The 19,010-nt window shown below is 34.8% G+C and overlaps 1 protein-coding gene across 1 annotated transcript; it reads left to right on the forward strand.

Annotated features, from left to right (window-relative positions):
• Positions 1-5,303: 5,303 nt before the first annotated feature.
• c2cd4a (C2 calcium dependent domain containing 4A) lies at positions 5,304-7,106 on the forward strand. Its single transcript, XM_051099056.1, has 2 exons — positions 5,304-5,463; positions 5,569-7,106. Exon 2 carries the CDS (start codon positions 5,599-5,601, stop codon positions 6,970-6,972), a length of 1,374 nt encoding a protein of 457 aa, XP_050955013.1. The 5' UTR covers positions 5,304-5,463; positions 5,569-5,598; the 3' UTR covers positions 6,973-7,106.
• The last annotated feature ends 11,904 nt before the right edge of the window (positions 7,107-19,010 follow it).

Raw genomic sequence — 19,010 nt, forward strand, 5'->3', positions numbered from 1 at the left:
GTTTTATAGATGAATATATATTGAATATATACTGAATATATATTCTAAATTAAATGTAAAAAATAATAAATATTTTATTTTATAGTTAATAAAATTAATACATGAAATGTATTGTTTTTACAACTTGTACACAATATTTACACATAATAAATAAATTAATAAATTAAAGGAATAAATATAAATATATATATATATATATATATAAAGAATGAATAAAATAATAATAATAACATAAATAAATTATAACAAATACGTTATTTTTTACAAATAATTTACACAAAATAAATAGAGAGAGAGAATCTACAGAACCAATTTTCTGAGAAAATATCAGCCAAATATCAGTCCATCTGCACTGAATATATATTATAAATTAAATAAAAATGTATAATAAATATTATATTTTATAATAAAATTAATACATAAAATGTACAAATATGATATATAATTTTTTTTACAAATATTTTACACAATATCTACACAGAATAAATAAATAATTAATATATTAATATATAGAAATAAATAAATATATTCTAATCTGGAAATGTGGAAATAATACAAAAAATAATTTCGATTTCATTCATTCATTATCAGAAAGGCCAAATATCAGTCCATCTGCACTGAATACATATTTTAAATTAAATTAAAAAAATATATATTATAAATATTTTATTTTATAATTACAAAAATTAACAAATATTTTACACAATATTTACAATTTTTACTCAGAAATTGCTAGTAATTTTCATTAGTAATTGCATAGAAATGGCTCTGAATTAAACATAAAATTCTGAAGGCCAAAAATTTGAAGTTCTTGTAAAACATACTCTAATAATATTTGCTTTATTTACAATTAAAAACAACAAAAAACGTTTTTACAGTGTGTAGTACAAATCAAAATATGTGTATTACTGATATTAAATATTATTGCCTACTGATACCCTTTTAAATGAAGTATATTAATAGTATAGTATAAAAATATAAATATACATTGAGATAATGTGCTCACATATGCAAAATGCTTTGTGGGTTTTGTTTTTTTGTGTTTGGGCCTTTAACATTTGAGTGTCGTTTCTACATCTAAAATGTTAAAAAATAGGCTAGGAGTCAATTGTCTGTTTCAGAGAGATGCTCTGGTTCCGTATGTTAGTGATACTCAGAGAGAGCTGTCATCAAACATTTATAGGCCGGTCCCTGAAGACTTCACAGACGTCTGTCTGCAGTCTGTCTTGTACATAGTGTGACCTTTATTGCAGTGACCGGTCTGGGACATTCTGAAGTATGTATTGAGTATTTCTCCTGAAGCGTATGGCCGAATATAAGCTCTGATTTGGTCTCTGTTGGTCTTTGTGTGTGTGTGTGTGTGTGTGTGTGTGTGTGTGTGTGTGTGTGTGCAGTAGCTCATCTGGAACTGTGGCTGTAACTGATAGTGTTGTCGTGGTGATGGAGCTTGAACTGCTGCTTGTGTACATGATGAATATGCAAGCACTACTAATGAGGCTAATAGAGCAGAAAATTAGATGTATTATTAGAGGTTATGTACTGTCAAATGCAAAAAAATGAAAGAATTAAAAGGTGTATGAGTAGTACTCGCAGATGGACCAAAGGGAAACACCAAGAAGTCTATTTTTAAAACACCTACCAGCATCCCATATATGCCAGCATCTGTAGCTGAATCAGTTGATAAAGGAGATTTTTGAAAAAATATGTTGAAATTTGTTTACATTTAAAAATAACACACACACACATAAGTGATACACAAACACTTCATACTTATTGTACTATTATTTATATTTAAGAATGTCAGTTATTAAAATGAATAGACTTACACACACATTATTTAATATTTGTGTTACATATATTTATCAAATTTAAAAAATGTAAATTATTGAAATTACACGCGCACACACTCACTTTAATATTTATTACTTATATTGATAATATTTAATGTATATAAATGTTATTTTATTTATATATTTATATTATTTATATATTTATTTTATATTTATTTTATTTTATTTATTATTTAAATGTAATGTATGAAATTTATATATATATATATATATATATATAATAGTTATTGTTACATATATTTATAATATTTAAAAAATATTATTTAATATTTAAAAAATGTAAATTATTGAAATTACACACACATAAATTATACACAAACACTTCTTATTGTAACATTATTTATAATATTTAAATGTATATTATTGCAATTAAAATATATACACAATTTTATTTATTATTTATTGTGTTACATATATTTATGATATTTAAGTATATATACTTACATTTATAATATTTTATATTTTATTATATAAATTTTATTTAATTTAAATATTTTTTTCTATTTTTTAAATGTATTATATTTAAATTATATTTAAAAAAAGTATTGAATTTAAATATATATTTTCAATTAATTTAAATTTAAATTAATGTGTGTGTATATATATATATATATATATATATTAAATAAATATATTTAAGAATGTCAGTTACATATTACATATTAAATATATATACATTACATATTAAAAATAAATATATTTAAGAATGTCAGTTACATATTACATATTAAATATATATTACACATTACATATTAAATATATATATTTAATATGTAATGTGTAATATATATTTAATATGTAATATGTAACTGACATTCTTAAATATATTTATTTAATATGTGTATATATATATATATATATATATAGTAAAAGATACATCTTATTTAATATTTATTGTGCTACATATATTTATAATAGTTTTTACAATTTTTACATTTAAATCAAACACACACACACACACACACATTAATATTTACTGTAATGCTTATATTTATAATATTTATCTAAAATTAATTATATTTATGGTTTTACTTATATTTCTATTTATATTATTTATATAGATTATATTTAAAATTTTCACACACGTGTCTGTGTGTATATATTTATATTGTTACATATATTTATTATATTTTATTTATTCTCATTTTAGCTGAAATGAATACTATTTATTGTTGCCTATAAAAAATGCAGGCATATAAACAAACAAACATTTTTACTATATATATATAGATAGGTAGATATATAGATATAGATAGATACAGATGGATGTGTGTGGGTGGGTGTGTTGACTACATTATATTACATAGTACTTAAAATATGGATACCTGTTTCCATACACATGAACAAACAACCATATTTATTGATGCATTTCTTTTATTAAATATATTATGGATTAACCAAAACAAAGGAAATGTAACTAAAGAAGCAGGCATCAACAGTCATCAGCACAGTCAGCTTATTTCATGCCCCTGTGACCTCAAAGTGTCATTTGATAGATCTGCTTTAGTCACATAACTGGCAGGATGCTGTCCTCTAGTGTTCACAATGAAAACTGCAACGTTTAAACACACCCCTGTTTTCAATGCTAAATAAATATACGGTTAAAGGCCTACAAGGATTTAATGGGTTATGGGTTGTTTTTCAAGCAGTATAGTTCCCAGGGTGGTATTCGAGGTCGCATTTAAGGGTGACCCTTAAACACATGCTGTTCATTACATGGTGACCCATGATAATCATTAAAACCAGCTGCTGCTCAAAGAAAAACAGGAGGGACTGTGAGTAGTGTGCAGAAATCTTCGCTTTTTTTTTCAGAAGTATTATGCAATCTAATTATAGTGATTGCAAATGCGCTGTGTTTAAATCAGATTTCCTTATAATTATTTGTTTCCATTAATGTGCACTGTGTACTAATTTTAAGAAAATCTACCAAACTGGTCTGGGACCAGCAAGGAGTGACTACTCCTGCCATATATCACACAATCCTATTTATATGGCAATTATTTCCTGTACAGCTGTTCATAACCCCTAAATGACTTCTAAGTGCTATTTGAAAACTTTTATCAACACTGAAGCACTTGTTTACCTCATGCTTTTCAAACATTCTATTAAGCCTTTCCAGCCTTTTAAAGGCCTTAAATATTACTCAGTGTGATCACAACAGTTCTTAGAAACCACCAGAAAGGCATCACCACACTCTAGGATCATTACATCTATCCATTTCTCTGATTCTCTAAGGTTACTGCAATACCCCCCTTGAACTTTGACCATGAGCGAACAGTCAACAAAGACATAAATATCAAGCATGACGTCGCTGACAGCTGTAGTTTGAGAGAGATACTGTAAATGTACATAACCTAACGCTACTCTGTATGCATTTTTTCAGAGCAAATATTTAGGAAATGTCTGTTGGAATAAGGCTAATATGATATTACAGATCTTTGTGAATATTGAGTATTATAAGGCAAATCCAGCATTTAAATTTTGCAAAGCTCCTCTGTATCCTGCCACAAGAGGGCATCTTTGAAATATCTGTATTTGTTATTCCCATTCATGCAGGGGTGTCAAACTTAGTTCCTGGAGGGCCGCAGCCCTGCAGAGTTTTGTTCCAACCTTGCTCTAACATGCAGTTTTCAATTAAGCCTGAAGGACATGATCAGTCTTTCAATAGCCCTCCAAGAATGAAGGACAATGGTAGCACTTTTCTATATTCTCTTGTATATTTTCACGATTGTACACATTGTCATGTTATTAAGCATATTCAGTGTAAGATTGTGCATGTAAATGTTTAGTTTGTGCCTGGAAAAATGACTGTTTCTGTTGTTTCAGCATGTGGGCTAAATAACAGTACAGGCAATATAAATATCTCTATGAATAAAAAAAGCAAAATAGCCATTACATTTAATTACAAACAGCAATTTGTCTTACGCCAATCATACAGTCAGCAGACCCTTTCCACTGGAGTTTTATAGGACATAACTAGGGATCATTGTGCCTAGCTTGTGAAAGAGTGTTTATAAGCTCAGTAAATTTGCTTTAGACCTTTATATTTGCTAACCCAGATACATCAAAGCCTGTTCCGTCATTGGTAATATCCAGTATTGTTGTCTTTGCATCAAAAATGCCAGAGGCATTTGGATTTGCATCATTTAAAATTATCCTTAACCTATAACCCACATCTAATATCACGATTCTCACACAGAATAATGGAAAGTCAAACAAGCACACGCATACCTTTGTTTTATCAACCAAATGTGTTGGATTTCATTGCAATTTGCTTATCAGACTGGCCTTTACCGTTCCCAGCATTGGGTTGCTTAGAATAAAGTGTCGTGGCTTGCGAGTTTCTATAGGAACTGGTAGCCTTGAAAGAAGGGCAGCCCTCTCTTACCACTCGAGGGTGTGTTCGAATAGCCCTTCTCCCCGCCCACAGTGCTGTTGTGTATAAAAGGCCTAGAGCCCTTCACATGTGTCACAAAGACAAGCTGGTCTAACAGGAGAGAGCCTGAGCCTGCTGGTTAGAGAGTCTCAGCTGTCACCCTGAAGACCCTGTTTAGAACAAAGCCCTGTCTGAACAGACAACTCAAGATTTCCACTGGAGAACCAGGTACACAAGGTAAGCAGCTTTTAAAATGTTTGATGTCAACTTTTGACATTGCACAATTTTGGAATTAAACTAAGTGGAGTAGATGTATAACTGCAGAACCTTCCATTTTTGCAGTTTCTACCAAAAGTCCAACCCGGAATTTCCATGTGGGTCGTAGAGAAGATCCGAGTGTCCGTTGAAAGGACCAACCTTCCGCTTCCCATAACGGAATACAGCTTCCGAATTGGAGACATCATGTTCGGAGACAAGTCATCCATGGACAAAGCCAAGAAAGTCTTGATGTGTCCAAATATCATCACCCCGGACACTATCCCCGAGTTCTGCATTCCCCCCAAGATCTCAACCCCAGTGGAAAGCAAGAGTATGGAGCAGGGGAGGCCGGCTCCGTGCATCCGAGTGTCTCCATGTGAGAAGGGGAGCCCAAAGAGAGAGGTCGTTCCTCGAGAGCTTCCCAATAACCATATAATTCAAGTGGAGAGTGTTGATGATGGGCCATTTGACAATGGCTGCAGTGATGAGGAAACCACCAATGCTGATCCTCAAAGCCAAGCTGCACTTTCCTTGCCCCACTTAGCGAAAGCTCAAACCTGTTATGGCTTTTGTACTTTGCTTGAAAGTCCCCACACAAGGAGAAAGGAGTCCCTCTTTCACAACGACCCTAACTCAAGTGGAATCCCGTTGGTTCTTCCTCGGAGTAGATCGAGCACTTGCTCCAAATCTTCCCTGACAGCTTCCCCCATGCTGCCATCTTCATCCTCTCCTTCTTCCTTTAACCTGAACACTATTACTTCTAGACTTTCTCCAAAAGGCTTCGCCTTGCACCGCCAAGGAACTCTAGATAGCGATACTACTTCCTCTGCAGAGTCCTCCCCTTTCAGTTCTCCTCTCCTGAACAGATGCCCACAAAAACCTTCTCTCCTCAAAGCACTTAATCATGAGAAACTTCTCTACCGCAATCTCCGGAAGGTTGCCATGTCTAGAAACAATTCCCTGTCTACGGATGAGGGTAGCTCTACGGACAACAGCCCTAATGTTATGAGGAGAGCATCCGAAGGTCTTGTTGAGCCTCTCCCATGTGGGTTTGGCTTGGCACCTCCGGCTATCTTCCCCATGGACTTGGTTCTGCACCGGGAGAGGGTGATGAAGGAGAACCTGGTGCCTGTAGGAAAGGACGGGACCCTGAGGCTGTCAGCAGAGTACTGTCCTGAAAACCAGAGACTGCGTGTCCGCCTCATAAGCGCCGAAGGCCTGTACGCTCTGTCGGTGGACCCTAAAAGCATTAACTGCAGCGTCAGCCTTTCTCTCATGCCTGGAAAAGTCCAGAAACAGCGGAGCACGGTTATTAGGAAGAGTCGCAATCCGATCTTTAATGAGGACTTTTTCTTTGATGGTATATCAGAAGATGATCTCTGCCAGAGGTCGCTCCGATTCAAAGTTGTTAACAAGATGTCCAGCATGAAAAGAGACTATATTCTGGGCAACTGTGATCTTCCTCTTGCTAGCATTGTGACATTATAAATCTGATTAAATTGCTTAATTTATTGTGTGGGAGTGTGTGCGTGCATGTGTTTGTATATATTATATGAAGTGTTATTTATTGCCAAATCTGTTTATCTGCCAAAGAGTTCTTTTTTATTAAACGACTAAAACTATATCAGTCTTGTGGTCTTTTGTTCTTGACGGGAAGTGTGATTTTAGGTATTCAGTGAACAAATAATCTTTTATTCATGATGAGAACAGCTGTGACTGAATCAAAGCACGGCAGTCTTAAAAGGTTCCATAATGGCCTCCATTTTTCCTTGTCTCATCTTGAGCAGATGATTGCCACTACACTCTGACACATATCCCTTTTACATGTAGCAAGATTTTTAAATACAGTATACAAATTGAGTAATTAAATTGATGGAGAAAACACTAAACAATTTCTCTTGCGTCAGTCAAATGAGGCTGCTGTTTTAACTATTACCTTAGGCAAGATATATCTGGTAAAGTTAATCAGCAGCTTCCTTTTTTCCCTCACAAAGGTATTTACAGTATTTACAGTAGCAGCACCTTAATACCTTGCTTCCACATTGCTAAACTTAAAAGAGCGCTAGACCTTTCGAGACATCAGTAGTACCTAAATAGTGGGGCTTACCATTAACTGATCTTTTATTGAAGGAGGTAAATAATAACAAGTCACACTGATTGCAAAAGAACTCACCTTCTCTGATTTCCTCTAAGCCTGTTGTTTCCTGCTGACCTTTGCAGGGATTATAAATACCCGGAGTAACTTGAGACAGAGATGGCTCATTCTCATTAAACTAGCAGTTTTTTTTTTTTAAACAGGCTTGGCTAGGCCATGGCTTGCCAGCTAGGCAAGCATTTAGCATGAGTAGAAGGATAGTTCACCCAAAATTGAAAATTACCCCAGGATTTACTCACCCTCAAGCTATCCTAGGTGTATATGACTTTCATCTTTCAGACGAATACAGTTAGAGTTATATTAAAAAAATATCCTGGCTCTTACAGACTTTATAATGGCAGTGAATGGGTGTTGAAATTTTGAAGTCCAATAAAGTGCATCCATCCATCATAAAAAGTACTCCACATGGCTCCGAGGGCTTAATAAAGGCCTTCTAAAGCAAATTAATGCATTTTTGTATAAAAAATTTCTACATCCTACATCATCCGCTAGAACACCACTCTCTCGTGAACATGTATACAAAAGTCAGTGGAAGCTAGAGATTACAGTTTATAAATTTTTAAATATGGATATTAGGGCTGTCCAATGATTAATCACAAATAAAAGTTTGCGTTTGCCTAATATATGTGTGTGTACTGTGTGTAATTATTATGTATATATAAATACACACAAATTAATATATATATATTTAAGATAAATATGTACAAAATATTTTTATTTATATGTAATATTAATTCTATAAAAATGATAATAAATACATATACATATACTTGAATGTGCTTGTATTTATATATACAAAATAATTTCACACAGTACACACATATATTAGGCAAACTCAGACTTTTATTTTGTATGCGATTAATTGTTTGCCAGCCCTAATGGATATTTGATATTTTTCTTACAAAAACGCAGCGATTTACATCAGAAGGCCTTTATTAATCCCCCGGAGCCGTATGGAGTACTTTTTATGATGGATGGATGCACTTTATTGGACTTCAAAATCTCAACAGCCATTCACTGCCATTATAAAGCTTGGAAGAGCCAGGACATTTTTATGATATGAGCCAGGTTATATATGTCTGAAAAAAAAAGTCATACACACTTAGGATGAATTGAGGGTGAGTAAATCATGTGGTATTTTTCATTTTTCAGGTGAACTATCTCTTCTACCCCTGATCTTAACCACTGCAAGAGCTAAACTGATTCCAGATACATACAGAAAGACTGATTTATGAGTTTACTGATGAAACAGTCAGGTTTTGGGTGAAGGATAGTGCACTTAGAAATGCATCCTCACATGCAGTTTGCACTTCAAAATGGCTAACGCCATTAAAAATTGCATGAATTACCTTAGCAATCATAGAATACATCACATAAAAGAGCCAGGAATAATAACTGCTGTTGTCAAACTCATCCATCTCTGATCATTTTACTTTAGTGCACATATAAAGCTCTCTTTCCTGCACAAAAGCACTTTGATCACATAACACCCTGAAGCACATGGGTCTGTCATGTGCTTCGCCGCCAGAACTGTCCATTTATGCATGTGCTGGAATACTTGAAAACAAAACCGTGTACAGCCCTGCCCTGGGTTATGTTCATTCTTATTCATGATATCAATATGCAGAAAGAGATATATTAGTGGAAATGAATGAAAGAGGGAAGTCAGGCCTTTTAACATATACATGAAGAGCATACATATCAATAACCTTGAGAATATTCATAACATGCTTGACAGATGGTCATGGATGACTGTTTGAGTCATTTCATGAAGACTAATGTGATAGGAAACATGTTTAGAAAAGTAATTAATTACCAAATATAACCCTATAAATAATAATTAATTTTTGCATATATTTTTGTATTGTTTATTGAAAACTTCTATAATAAAATGTATTAATGTATTAATAAAGTCAAAATGACTAAAATAAAGTCAAACGAGAATAAATTAAAATTATTACAACAATAAAGTCGAAATTACAAGAATAAAGTTGAAATTATGTAATAAAGTCAAAATATTTTGAGAATAAAGTCGAAATATTTTAAGAATAAAATCGAGATTATGAGAATAAAGTCAAATTATTATGAGAATAAAGTCAAAATTATGAGAATAAAGTCAAAATTATGAGAATAAAGTCTCATAATTTTTTAGAATGAAGTCAGAATGATTTGAGAATTAAGTGAAATTATGAGAATAAAGCCAAAATATTTCAAGAATAAAGTCGAAATTTATATACTTTTTAAACACGAATGCTCTGTGATGCATGTCTACAAATTCACGCATTATGTTATAATGTTGAAAAGATCACACGTGATTAGTCAGTGGTTTGTTTACTCTGGTTCAAAAACGTAGGGTAGGGTGAAAAACACCATTTAATTTTCTCCTCAAACTTCAAAATCACTCAACATCGTTGTTTGACCTTTTTTTGCAAAGGGTGTGTGACTTTCTTTGCATGTTCGTGACCTTTCCAACATGGCTCAAGCTAGTGCAAGATGAGCATTTGTGGTTAAAAAGTATATAAATGTTTTTTTTAGAAATGAGAATGTGTGAAGCCCTTTGAAGCTGCCTTGACATTGTAATTTGGATCTTTAACCCGTTGATCCCCATTGAAGTCCACTATATAGAGAAAAATCCTGGAATGTTCTCCTCAAAAACCTTAATTTCTTTTCAGCTGAAGAAAGATAACTAATACCCTTACTATAATTTTCGTACTGCCACACTGTAAAAAATAAAAAAACACAATTTGTTGAGTCAGCTTAAAATAATTTGTTACCCTGCTGCCTTAAAATTTTATGTTCAGTCAACTAAAATAAGTTTATTCAACTTGAAATGTTAAGTTGTACTAAGTAACAACTTAGATATTTGTATTTGCTAAACTTAACAGATGGGTAAGCAACCCAGCTGCCTTAAAATTTTAAGTTGATTCACCTCAAATATCTAAGTTGACACTTAGTATAATTTAACATTTGAAGTTGAATAAACGAGTTGACTGAACTTAAAATTTTAAGGCAGCCAGGTTACAAATTATTTTAAGTTGACTCAACAAATGACACCCCAAACCATGACTGTGAAAACAGCACAAGTCCTCTATATAGAGCTAGTGATTATACCTATTCATGTTTTTCCAGAAAGTCCGCGCTTACTCTATAGAGGGGGGAAAAAAAAGACCGAGCTGATGGTTGCCAGGCAACTCCTTTCAGCATGGTTAGGCCTAACGTCTTGCCACGTCGAGCTCTGCACAGTTAGGCACTGTCAACAGCAATCACTGCTATTTGTTTGGCCTTCCAGATGAATTAACTGTTCTTTTCTGTCTCCGTTCTACAGCGTAGAGCATTTTTGGTTTATTGTTCAGTAGTATTGTTATTATGTTCTCAAATCAAATTAAATTAAGCATTTGATTCATGAGCAATCAGCCTGGCCGAGTACATCTGCTTTGGCATCAATCAAAGTAGATTTCATTACCCAGCCGCTTATTTTATGCATAATTTCTCTTTTTGAAACCAGTGTTTGTGACAGGCAAAAACATCGGTTTGATCACATTATTTACTAAATGCGTCTGCTGAATGTGTCTCTGCGTTTGCTTTCAAGAGTCAGTTTAATTTGTTAATGTATTTGCGCTTAGCTAAGAGGCCCAAAGTACAGTTACCTCAGCAGACTATTTATTAATAGTCTGGCTGGCTGTTTTTAGAGAAAGCAGACAGGACCATAAACTTATTTTCTGGAGTGATATGCATTGCTTTCAGCAGTGCTGATGGATCATTAAGAGCATCCGTTACTATTTTAAGTTTGTGATATCTCTGGTTAAATATTAAGCTAAACGCTCTTAGTTGGGCTCTTGGGATGAGCGCTTTAAAGGAGAAATGTGCAATGAAAATGCAAGCTAAGACACATATTAAAACCTTTTCTCTGGTGTTAGATTTTAAGGTTAAAAGTTAACTCTACCATTTTTAATCCATTTTAATCTTTAATAAAAACATCTTAATTTGTGTTTTAAAGATGAACGAAGGTCTTATAGGTTTGGAACGACATTAGGGTGAGAATTAATTTTAGGTGAACTGTCCCTTTAAGGTGATCCAAAACCACTCTGAGGGTCATGATCCTTCTGTCCAACATACATACTTCACAATGTCTTCTCAATGATTCATTATGATGGTCCTGTGGGAAGCCCCCTCTTTGTGTATTCTGTTAGTGACGTACATGTAACCCCCTTTCTAGTGCGCACATAAAAGGGAAAGACCACCGTGCTATTGTGTGTATTGTTCAGGGAGCTTTGTGCAATGGGTTTTTTCTCAGCATTTGCTGTGTTGCACCCGCCGCCCCCGTTGCACATAGATCTGAATGATGTTTATGGCTTAACAGGCCATTGCAATAGAGCCTGTGTGGGAGCAGATACAGCAGCCATCTTTGTATTCCATGTTGATTCAGCTGACACGCTTGTGTTACAAATGGGGACTTACAGGTGGTTCCCGCTGCCTGTTGGTGGCTGATTGCCATGTGTTGGATTGCCTTTCATAGTGAAAATGGTGTGTGATGATTTTCCCGGGACTTTTCCAGTCATTTGAGGATATAAAAATCGTTTTGTAGAGATTGCACTTATGAAGAGTCAGTTATAGTTGAAGAAAAATGTTTTACTGCTAAGCATAAAGCGAAAAATATATAATGTCTATAGAAAGGTTTTAAGATTTTGTTAATTTCCATTATTTTCACAGCTTGGAAGCTTAACATTTTTGAAGTTTTCATTACTTATACCTTTTTATTAATGTAGTCAGGTTGATTTATTCATACTAAATCAATTATTATATCATACTATATTATATTACGGGCATAAGGGTATATTTAGTGTCATCAAAATATTGTTTAGATCTTCAAATGTTTAATAATATTGTTACATGAAGCACTTTTATATTCCAATATTATATTATATTATATTATATTATATTATATTATATTATATTATATTATATTATGTTATATTATGTTATATAAGGCATAAGTGTATATTTAGTCTCATTAAAATAATTTTTAATATCTTGAAATTTAGAATATTATTGCCACATGAAGCACTTTAATATAATATAATATAATATAATATAATATAATATAATATAATATAATATAATATAATATAATATAATATATAAGGGTATATTTTGTAATATTATAAAATTGTGTTTTTTATATCTTGGAATGTATTATAAAATTTCCAAAACAAAAAAACAAAAAACAAAAAAAAAAAACAACAACAAAAAAAACCCAAACACTTTTATATTGCATTATGATATTATATTATATTATATTATTAATTGTATTATATTATATTATATTATATTATATTATATTATAGTAAAGGCATAAGGGTATATTTAGTCTTATGAAATAATTTTTTAATATATTGAAATTTAAAATAACATTGCCACATGAAGCAATGTTATTTTATCTTGATGTTTTCGTATCTTGAAATTTAGAATAATATTGCTATATGAAACACTTATATTCCTATTTTATTATATTATATTATATAAAGACATAAGGGTATATTTAGTAATATTAATTTTATTTCATATTTCATTCATTTTAATTCATAATATAATTCATTCATTTTAAAGTAATATTTTAAAAATTCATATTTTAAGTTTTTTTTTTTTTTTGCATATGCACAGAAAGTGTTTGGTATTTTAAGCAAAAATGTAGTGATGCAAGAACCTGTAGTGTTGCATTGTGTAATTCAGATCTTTCCAGAGCTTTGTACAAGATGCAGTGTTCATATGAATGTATGCCAAGTGGTCATCTGTTCTGGACAGGAAGGCGGATCCTCTTTGGTGTCCGGCGAGGGAGCCGTTGCTTGGTTACGCAGGTGAATCTCTTATGTTCCTGGGACAAAGAGGAATATTACATTCTAATTAACCAATAAAACGTCTCACAAGATTCACCAAGCACTGGCCTAAGACATGAAGGCCTAAGATCTCATTCATGTTAAATGACATCAAAATGGGTGTTGCTATGTGGTTGCTAAGGTGTTCTGTTAGTTGCTAGGGTGTTGCTAACAACATTTCTCTTCAAAAAGCTATTTTAGATGATGCATCAACAATATCTATAAAACAAACAGCGTGGAACGAGTTACGTAAGTTTATACTCGGTAAGCTAGTCAACTAGCTTCACCAGCTAAAGCAAACATGTTGTAATCTCTTTGTGCCAGGCACAGCGCTAGATAACTCTAAGTGCCTGATTAGGGAGTCAGGTATTGAATTGTCCTCTCCTCGGAGATGGCATACCTGGCCGGAATGTTCTGTCTGACTGGTCACGGTAATATCAGTGAGTTTAAAGTCAGGCGATGAGATGAACACGACAGGAACATCCAGAACAATTGCATGTTTCCATTGCAAGTCCCAGTTATGATGGAACAAAGCAATTATTAGTACGTCAGTACTAAAGCCTTGTTTTTCCAAAAAGAAAAGAAACAATGTAGTGAGCTAATGCTAATAACAGGAAAATCTGAGTCTTATCTGAGCCTCGACAGGAGAAACTTACAGTGAAGCTGTCTAGCGTGCAGTTCTGACGTGGATGTTGAACGGTTTTAGTGTCAAACATGATGTCTACATGATGATTTAATGCATAGCAACACTTCTTTTTTATGTAAACAAAACGATTAGATTGTCTCTTGTCCACCTCATTAATAAATGGACATATTGTGTGGATACACTTTCATCATGAGCCGGTTATTAGCTATCGGTTATCCGTGAGAGCAGTGTTTATTGTGTTGGACATCACTGTCAGACGCATCTGGCTGTATTTGCACTCTTTGAGAGTCAACATGGACTGCAATTGACGACTGGCAAATTTACTTCCTGTTCACTGAAATGGCTATGACATCATGCTGTTAGCAATACAGCTTGCTGTTGTTTTAGGACCAGATCAGTTTGATGCCAAATTTAGGATGGTTAATATTGTTACAAGGAGTGACCGTTTTAGATGCCACTTTATTTGCACGTTTAATGAATCATGGTTTCCCTAAATAAACTTTTGGAATAACACTTCCTTTAGTGTAAAAACGGTCATTTACGATAAAGGCTGTGTTTGTTTGTCTGTGTTGGCCTCCTTCCATGCGATTCCAACAATAGAGTTGATTCAAGCACGTTTTCCTTATCGTCTGTTTGTATTTTGACAGACTCTTGGCTTGGCTTTCCAATTAAACAGCTAGTTTATGTTAGAGGTGGCTATGTTTGTTTTGATTGCGGTCGAGAGATTATTTGAGAACCTGACGGTAAGTCTCGTGACATGGTGACAAGTGACGACAAACATAGACAAGTTTACTTTCATTTTGCCTGGTTGGAAAGTTGAGAATTTGGAGAAAGAAATAAAACATTTTAGATGGGTAGTTCACCTAAGAATGAAAATTCTGTCATCATTTACTCAAGTTGTTCCGAACTGGTTCCAGCTGTTCCTTTGTTTTCTCAAAAATTGTGGCTGCCTACTTATTGCATAGGGTCTTTTGGGTGCACTTTTGGATGTTTTGTGGGCTGTTGTCAGGGTGTTGCTATGCAGGTGTTTTTTGTGGGGTTTTTGTAGCACATTGCCATGAAGTCATTAGGGTATTCTGAGTGGTTGCCAGGGTGTTGCTATGTGTTTTACTACGCACTTGCTTGGTGTATTGTGCACTGTTGTCAGGGGGTTTCTGTGTGGTTGCTGAGGTGTTTTGTGTAGTATTTTTGTAACACATTGCCATGGAGTTTTTAGGGTATTCTGGCTGGTTGCCAGGGTGTTGGTACGTGGTTACTAAGGTGTTTTGTGTACAGTTTTTGTAGCATATTGCTCTAACACTGTTAGGGTGTTGCTAGGCAATTGCTAAGGGGTTTTTTGTAGGGTTTGTGTTGCACATTGGGTATTCTGAGTGGTTGCCAGGGTCTTGCTATGTGTTTTACTATACACTTGTGTGGTGTATTGTGGGCTGTCATCAGGGTGTTGCTTTGCAGTTTTTAAGGTGTTTTGTATGGGGGTTTTGTAGCATCTTGTCATGCAGTCATTAAGGTATTCTAACTGGTTGCCAGAGTGTTGCTATGTGGTTGCTGAGGTGTTTTGTGTAGGGTTTTGTAGCATATTGCTCTAACATTGTTAGGATGTTGCTATGCAGTTACTAGGGTGTTTTGTATGGGTTTTTTGTAGCTCATTGCCATGCAGTCATTAGGGTATTCTGAGTGGTTGGCAGGTGTTGCTATGCATTTTACTATGCACTTGTTCTGTGTATTTTGGGCTGTTGACACGGTGTTGCTATGCAGATGCTGAAGTGTTTTTTGTGGGGTTTTTGTAGCACATTGCCATGTAGTCATTGGGCTATTATGAGTGGTTGCCAGGGTGTTGCCACGTGTTTTACTATGCACTTGCTGGGTGTATTGTGGGCTGTTGTCAGGGTGTTGCTATGCAGTTTCTAAGGTGTTTGTGTGGGGGGTTTGTAGGACATTGGCATGCAGTCTTTAGTGTATTCTGACTTTAGTGTATATGTGATTACTAAGGTGTTTTGTGTACAGTTTTTGTAGCATATTGCTCTAACACTGTTAGGGTGTTGCTAGGCAATTGCTAAGGTGTTTTATGGGGTTTGTGTAGCACATTGGGTATTCTGAGTGGTTGCCAGGGTCTTGCTATGTGTTTTATTATGCACTTGCTTGGTGTATTGTGGGCTGCCGTCAGGGTGTTGCTTTGCAGTTTTTAAGGTGTTCTGTATGGGGGTTTTGTAGCATATTGTCATGCAGTCATTAAGGTATTCTAACTGGTTGTCAGGGTGTTGCTATGCAGCTCTAAGGTGTTTGTGTTGGGGGTTTGTAGGACACTGGCATGCAGTCTTTAGTGTATTCTGACTGGTTGCTAGGTTGTTGCTATGTGGTTACTAAGGGGTTTTGTGTACAGTTTTTGTGGCATATTGCTCTGACATTGTTAAGGTGTTGCAGTGCGGTTACTGAGGTGTTTTGTGTAAGGGTTTTTGTAGCACATTGCTCTGAGGTTGTTAGGGTGTTGCTATGCAGTTACTAGGGTGTTTTGTGTGGGGTTTTTGTTAGACATTGCTATGCGGTCATTATGGTATTCTGAGTGGTTGGCAGGGTGTTGCTATGCGGTTTACTGTGCACTTGCTTGGTGTATTGTGGGCTTTTGTCAGGAGGTTTCTATGTGGTTGCTGAGGTGTTTTGTAAAGGGTTTCTGTAGCACATTGCTCTAACATTGTTAGGATGTTGCTATGCAGTTGCTAAGGTGTTTCATGTGCGATTTTGTAGCATTTTTGCATGCAGTCATTAGGGTATTCTGGGTGGTTGCCAGGGTGTTGCTATGCGTTTTACTATGCACTTGCTTGGTGTATTGTGGGCCATTGTCAGGGGGTTTCTATGTGGTTGCTGAAGTGTTTTGTGAACAGTTTTTGTAGCACATTGCTCTAACATTGTTAAGATGTTGCCATGCAGTTACTAAGGTGTTTTTTGTGGGATTTGTGTAGCACATTGCCATGCAGTTATTAAGGTATTCTGAGTGGTTGCCAGGGTGTTGCTATGTGTTTTACTATACACTTGCTCAGTGTATCATGGGCTGTTGCTATGTTGTTGATAAAGTGTGTTGTGTGGGGTTTTTGTAGCACTTTGTCATACAGTCATTAGGGTATTCTAAGTGGTTGCCAAGGTGTTGCCATGCGTTGTACTACGCACTTGCTTTGTGTATTGTGGGCTGTGGTCAGGGCAGTTGCCAAGGTGTTTTGTGTAGGGTGTTTTTAGCACATTGCCATGCAGTTGTTAGGGTATTCTGATTCATTGCCAGGGTGTTTCTCAACCTGTGCTACAAAAAGCAAAAGGTACAAAAAGGTTGAAATTGTGTAGGCTGTTTGTAGCACATTGCTTTAAGGTTGTTAGATTGTTACTATGCAGTTTCTTATGTGTTTTATGTGGGGCACATTATGTTGTAGCACATTGTCATGCAGTCATTAGGGTATTCAGACTGGTTGCAAGGGTGTTGCTATGTGATTACTATGGTGTTTTTATGTATAGTTTTTTGGAGCAAACTGCTCTTACGCTGTTAGGATGTCATGATGTTGCTATTTAGTTGCTAAGATGTTTTTGTCTTATTTTTAGCATGCTACCATGCAGTCATTATTGTATTTTAAGTGGCTGCCAGGGTTTTTCTGCAGGTGCTAAATTGCTTAGTGTTTTCTTTGGTGTTTTGTGAGATTTTAAACATATGGCTTTGCAAATGTGCAAAAAAAGTCCAATCACTTTGAAAAATTATATCACACCCTTTCTTAATAAGCTCCATGAATTGATATACATTCATGTCAAAACAGCATGGGATGAGTTATTCACTAAAGGTTAATATTTAGGGTTGTTTTTTTGACCAAAACCCTTTAAAATAGTAATATAGTGATGTTTATCGCTAATAATCACATCAAAAGAAAATACTGAAAATACTTATTTTTTTATTGCCATTCATTTTGTGCAAATATATCAGTGCTTTGAAAACATATTCAGCATATAGGTTTGACTTTTGAATGTATATTTACTTTTTCTTCTGTTGTGTATCTTCAATCAGTATCATTAATATAAAACAAAGGTTCTTTGTACAGTCTGTTTGCACAATTTATGTAAGCAGTAATTTTTTGTGCTTATGCTGGGAAAGGGCTGCAGTGCAAACCATGGATTTCCCCTACACAACTGCCTGCAAAAACACCAAGACCACGAGGTGCTGCATGCATTAATATAATCAGTGTACACAGTGAAAGTAAACTGTTAAATTATATTCACCCTCTTCCTGCTTCTACTAAACAGCATTAAACATTATGTCCACAGGCATGACACACATAAATTTTATGGTCTAGGTTCTTCTGTTGGGACTGACTTGGATGTCTTTCAAATCCTAATAACATGTGACCTGAGCGGCGAGCCTCTGTAGGCCCCATTCTCCATCAAGGGAGAAGCGAGACCTTGCAACTTAACATCAATTTATTTGCCTGTCGTGCTAGCCTAGTGGTGTGTTTACAGTACATTTGGAGTTAATTGAACTTGTCGGCCTTCTGCATATAGAGTCAGTGTGTCTCAGTCATTGAGAATAATCAGCAGGTCACGGTTATGAACGCAGCTTCGTGTTCCTGCGTCACGACATGGGAAAATGAATCAACCCAGTCATGCACAATGCGCCTTTGGGGAGTGGCTTCCACATGGCAACCTGAGCCTGGCTCTCCATCTTTCCACTGGTCCTCGCACTCCAGATAACCACTTGCACAGATGTTCATGCACTCCGAAGAAGCTTGCATGGATGTCCTTCCATAAAAGCACCCTAACTAATTCTAGGAATATACAGTGACTGACTTTTACTAATAAATGTATGCTGTTGCTAGGGTGTTCTGAA

The sequence above is a fragment of the Labeo rohita genome, chromosome 25, assembly GCF_022985175.1.
Source record: "Labeo rohita strain BAU-BD-2019 chromosome 25, IGBB_LRoh.1.0, whole genome shotgun sequence".
NCBI lineage: Eukaryota > Metazoa > Chordata > Actinopteri > Cypriniformes > Cyprinidae > Labeo > Labeo rohita.